The sequence below is a fragment of the Hoplias malabaricus genome, chromosome 12 (assembly GCF_029633855.1).
Source record: "Hoplias malabaricus isolate fHopMal1 chromosome 12, fHopMal1.hap1, whole genome shotgun sequence".
Lineage (NCBI taxonomy): Eukaryota > Metazoa > Chordata > Actinopteri > Characiformes > Erythrinidae > Hoplias > Hoplias malabaricus.
Genome location: NC_089811.1, coordinates 30,992,965 through 30,998,964, shown reverse-complemented (window position 1 = coordinate 30,998,964; position 6,000 = coordinate 30,992,965). Strand labels below are relative to the sequence as shown.

At 37.6% G+C, this 6,000-nt stretch overlaps 1 protein-coding gene across 1 annotated transcript in view; it reads left to right on the top strand.

Moving 5' to 3' along the window:
- Positions 1-1,786: 1,786 nt before the first annotated feature.
- Positions 1,787-6,000, top strand: part of neb (nebulin) — a 64,674-nt gene continuing 60,460 nt past the window's right edge. Inside the window, exons 1-2 of the mRNA XM_066686065.1 lie at positions 1,787-1,825; positions 5,299-5,370. Coding sequence (XP_066542162.1) covers positions 1,787-1,825; positions 5,299-5,370 — 111 coding nt within the window. The remainder of the gene's footprint in view (positions 1,826-5,298; positions 5,371-6,000) is intronic.

Genomic DNA, 6,000 nt, shown 5'->3' with positions numbered 1-6,000 from the left:
CTTAATATTCCCTGAAAAAATATAAAACAAGAATGAAGAAGTTCTTGCCTAGGCATTTGAAAGATGTCATGGTAAAGAAAATGTGCATTAGGCCTTCAATGATTCGTGAAGTCAATTTGGTTAAATAAGAATTACAATGTCTATTGTAATAAAATATAGAAAATGTATTTTATTTCATAAAAATACTTGCTCTGCCGTTCTGAGCTGCAACTTTGTTAAATAAGAAGACAATACGAAGCAAAGTTATTTGAAAATAACATGCTGCACTGTGTTCTCCCGAATAATGGATTTGTGATTGTGTAAATGATTCACTAAATGAATTCCCAGCTGCCCCTCATGTTTTGACCTGTGGAGTTTGAGGCTGTCCCTCCTGGCTATTAACCACTGAGAAAAAGATAATCAGAACAGTGGCCTGAACCGTTTTTCTTTTTTTTTTTTTTTGGGGGCAATCCTTATTGGATAAAAATTTTTATAGCCTTACACCACTTCTTCCAAAACTGACAGTTCCAAAACTCTTATCTCCATAAAATTCCTTTTATTTCCATCAAAGTCATTTGTTATATTTTTTCCTTGCTCTTCCTACAAAGTTATGTATTACTGGATTTGCTGAACAGGTGCTCTTTTCTGAAGGCATCACTAATGTATATTTAGCTGATGAAACCTGAGAAAACTACCCCCTGATTGGCTGGTGGGGGCACATGATAACTGGAGTGCAGCTGCAGCTGTGAGCTGTCACCCAGCGTTTCTCAGGAGGGAAGAGTTGGGGACGCTCTGGCAGCTTGGGAAACGCTAAAATTTTTAAACCACTGGTAAGCAAAGACAAGTCAAGCAACCAAAAAACAGTTCAGTTTTCCCTCGCTCCCTCTTTCTTTGGATATTCTTACGTGTTTGCCACTGGATGGAACTGATGCTGAGGGCTGGTCCTTGAGCCAAAGTCTGAAGAAGCATTCCTTTGCCTAATGTTACTGGGCACCTTCAGAAGAATTTCCAAAATGTGAATATCTTAACACTGGGACTTGCCTCTGGAATCTGTTCATCAGCAAATCGGAACTCAAACGGATGCACCTTCGGACATGAATTTACTCACATCCTCATTTTCTTTATTCTTTCAATGAATGGAAATAGTGTTTTTCATGTAAAGTTCTATTAGTTGGGTGCTAAAAAAGGCTAGTTAGTTAGGCAGTCCTATATTTAACCTGCAGCCTCAGAAGGTATTGCCGTTCTGCTAGCTAAACAAAGACAGCCAATCAGGTTGTGGCATTAACTTACATGACAAATAGCTAGGAGCAGCTGTTGTGAAGCTTCATCCAGGAGCCGTGGGTCTACTGGGGTCTTGGGTGTCAAACCCTCTGACCAACAGAGGCCTGCAGAAAACTTTACACAGACAGTTTAGATTTATTCTGTTGTCCTTTAGCTCACAAACTTGGTGTATAGTTCAAGAAAAAGTAAATAGTGACACATCTCTGCCTGTGTCTAGATTTGCAGGAGTACGCTAAGTGGAATATCAGTTTGGGATCCTAGTACATGGAAAGTGAGCATCTTCTATACTGTAAGGCCACTGGAAATACCACAAGAACCTTAACTGGTCAGGTAAGATTGAATTTGTCTTAGAAAACAGATGAATATTTATTCATACATTGTTTCTCGATTGTGCACAGGGTTTTATTGGTTTATTGTGGTTAGTTATTTTTTTCTTAAAAATGAAATGCACTTTTTCAAGTACATGGCGATATGAAGTGTTCTGACAGTTGTTTATCTGCTTCTGTAGACTCACTAAAATTTCATGATGGACGCTGACGAATTTGATGAAGAGTATGAGGAAGAGGTAAGATACTACCTCTTGTAGTTTACATAGTTATTTGCAGTTCCTATGTTATTGACAGCTTCTACAAGTAAAAGCAATGCTACCTGTTCTACTCCTAGTTGTTCATTCTTCCTCAAGTTACATCAGGTTTCTGATATATCATCTTAGTGCCCCTTAGGCCACGTCTTTGCCCTGGACCTGCATGTACATTGGCAAGCCCTATGAATAGTGAATTCCAATATCACCACAGTCAGCACTTAGCTCCGGCATCCATGATGAGCAGTGGGTCTCATTACAGATGACCTCCTCACAGTAAGATGGGGGGTCTCAGCACCCCCCAGAAGTGCAGTAAATAACTACCCCATATAAAATCTCTTCAATTTACATCCATACTGAAAGAGTGTAGCTCATATCACCTCTCAAATACAATTATTTCTGCATATTTTTTCTGTCAGATTTAGACCAATTACAATGCACAGCATTAACTGAAGCCCCATGCAAAGTAGCAATATGCTAGGTTTATCCCGAAAATGTATAAAATGATGAATATTTATGCTTGTTATGGTTATTTATGAAAATTGCTGATGATGTGGATGCATTCTTGGAAATGAGCCTGAATGGAAGTAACCATTGTTAGATATGATATTCTCACGCTTGCTGTGGAAACTTTATACTAACAGTGGGACTACATTCTGTTCAGCATGGTATATGACATCCTTCAAGTTTCTTTTTGTGCTATTGGAACATTTAAATAACATTTTTTACAAATATACCTTCACTGTTTGAAAATGTGCTACAGTTGAATAGTAGATGGTCTCGTTCTTGCATACATGTATTTTTGTACTGCTGTATTTTTATCTGACTGTATGCTATTTATGGTCAGTATTTTAGTAGTATTTGATGTAGGAGTGAAAGCAGAAGGTGGACAATTAATTATTTCCTTGTGAAACAAAATGAAAGTTGGAGCTATATATTTTACCACATTTCTCGTATAGGTGTTTATTCTCATATGGGAAGAAATTTCATATAGTATTTTCATTTTTATCCTTTTGGTTCAAAGTGTTTTTAATTTTCCTATAACATATCAACAGAAATTGTCTGAATCACCATCTGTGATTCATCTTCTATCCTAGAAAAGGGTGATCAGAACAAGAAATTCTGAGTTCTATTCACTGTGCTTTCACTAAGACAAAATGAATAATAGAAAATTCATAATTTGTATACTTATCAAAATGGCTTCTTTCATCAGATGTATGGAATGTATGAGCTGTTGTGGTGTTTATTGTGTTTTTTGTTCAATATTTTCATCTTCTTTACATAGTTGTTTAATCACAGTAAACTAGATGACATTTCTGAGTAGTTGATTGCACTATCAGATAATTACAATCAAGCCTCGGATTTGTTTTCCCCATTAGGAGAAAAAGTAGTTCTCAGCTTTGCAAAGGGGTCATTCTAGCAGGAGATACAAATATAGAAGTGTACGTCTGCAGTACACTCGCATGAAGGCAAATGAGACGGGTTGAACTGTAAATCACACGCATACAGTCCTCTAACCATTAACGTCACACTAGGAGAATGCTTTGGGGTGAACCTCTCATGGAAAAAGACACCTGAAAGGGAAGTAACGGGATGAATCTATGGTAAAGGCAATAGATGAGGTGAGGTTAAGGGTTGTAGAAGCTGTTTTGTGTATCTCTACAATCCCATAGGTCTGAATGAAGAAGCCTCCTCATCCTGTGTGCTTTTTCCAGCTCTGGTTACAAACTAAAGCTGTCTAGCTATTTTAGAAATTGAGGCTGTGCATTTTAAGGCCCTGAGAAATGTTACCTTTTGGATATTGATAGCTGTGGAATTAATTAACCAAAAATAAAGTCTGAAATCATAATTGGTGTTGCTATAACATACAAAAAAATTGTCACTAGCCTTTTAGAAATGTTCGCAAACAAGACAGTAAAAATCCTATCATGATACAAATATAATGGCCCAGTAACATTCTTAAATATGAGTGTCATGCTAAGTTCAGTCATATGTTTAGGGTTCACTGGAATCTGTTCCCTTACCCACTGTTTCTGTTTGTCACCATGACTATAACTTTAGCCACTAACAATAATAGATATGAGTTCATCTAGGTGCTTAGATGTTCCCTGCATTTGACAGGCAGAAGGTTCAATCAGTCAAAGCACACAGTCTATTATAGGATGGAATACTTTAATCAGACAAAGACAACAAGGCAGTTATCCTTCCCAAAACAGTTCTCATAGTAGACAATAGACAGACGTTATTTTACAATAATGCAGCCTGATTGACTGTGGAGTGCATGCATTCCAATGTCACTGTAGTATAGATACAATCACTTCTCTGTAGAACAGTGCAACCACTGTTCAGTGATTTAAAAAAAATCATTGCCTTATCTATATACTCCTAAGACTATAACATTAACGCTAACTCTTGTTTTTATGCTCATGGTCAATTTTCATAAGCTCCACTGATCATACAGATTCTTTTTATAGATCTACAAATACATTCTACAAATTAAAAGACTGTATGCCATCTGTTGCTCTGCATACTTTGGTACAGCCCTTTTACCCTGTTCTTCAGTGGTCAGGACACACACAGGACCAATAGGGAGTAGGACATTTCTGGGTGGTGACTCACTCTCATTACTGACATAAGCTGTCACTTATTTTGTGCTGAACTGGTACTGGAAGTGAATCTGGCAAGTTTTGTAGCATCTCAGTGTCACTGCTGGAGTGAGAATAGTCCACCAACCAAAAATATCCAGCCAAGAGCGTCCTGTGTCCACTGATGGAGAACTAGATGATGACCAATAAAACTGTGCAGAAACAAAGGAGCTACTCTCTCTGTTACATCTACAAGGTGGACAGATATTCAGACAGGTAGGTGTGTTTGATACAGTGGACAGTGAGTGGACACAGTGTTTAACTCCAGCAATAGTGCTGTATCTGACACAAACTATCATCAGTGTCACTGAATTTTGAGATTGATCAGAGGTTGATCCACCACAGAAATAATACCTGGCTTTTTGTTGTCATGTGGGGCTCCTGACCATGAAGAACAGGGTGAAAGTGGGTTAACAAAGTTACAGAAGGAACAGATGGAAGAAGTCTGTAATTGTAGAGCTACACAGTGTGCCTATGTGGTATTCGAGGCTGATAATACATGTAAAAGAAGGATGCCATTGCAAATCTTCAAAACAATTAAAAACGCTCAAAACGATGAATCCCATTTTATATTTTGTCATTATTTGTATGTTTTTTTTACATCATCTAAAATTATATGCTTGGTACAATATATATCTCATGCAAGTAAGACCATGGTCATTATATGATCTACCTGAATATGATAAGAAGTTCAGAATATTTTAGCTTTTGTCAGACCTCCAGAGCTGGGAAAATGTCACATCCATTATTGTACATTGTCCCTGGTGTCTGTGAGCTTTGTTTGATAGCCTAGAGTTTGTCCTATATTTGTAGTATTATGAGGAGGGTCCGACGATCATCACAACCACCACTACCTTCACCTCCCATCAGTCTCAGGCAGGAGAGGTAAATGGCCTACTTCCAGGGTGCGCTGGTGAAAGAGATGCAGCTTAAACCACATAGTCTGTTCTTGCATGTCATGGGGGTTATTCCACTTTTGTCACTTTCATCTGGGGGCAAAACGTTTGTAAAATTAAGAGAAAGAGTGGATTATTAAACAAACAGCATTGCTTAACAATTCACAGGACCATGAGACATCTCTATTTGATACCTTTTTATTAGATATTAAATTATACATCCCACAGTCCTGAATCTGATGAAATAGCCCCCATACTCCCTCATGAGCCAAGCTCATCTTTCCAACAAAAGTAATAATTCTAGAGGCAACTGATATACAAGCTGATATAATATTATTCTTTTCTGTCTTTTTTGCATGTGGTGTTTGACTTTACCTTGTTTTAATCTTTGCGAATGTTTAATGCATGTGAGCATTTCTTTTTCATTGGCTTGCTCATGCAATCTATTTCCAGCTTCATCCAGCTTCATCCATGCTGCTGCCATGCTGTGTTGAAGGTCTTAAAAAAAGCAAATTAGCTCTTTGACTAGTATTAGTATAAATAAAAAGAAGCTGACTTAACAAGCACTGTAGATTAACTTATCTTAGTGTTTGTACTGACTACCAGGTAAGGTTTTCAA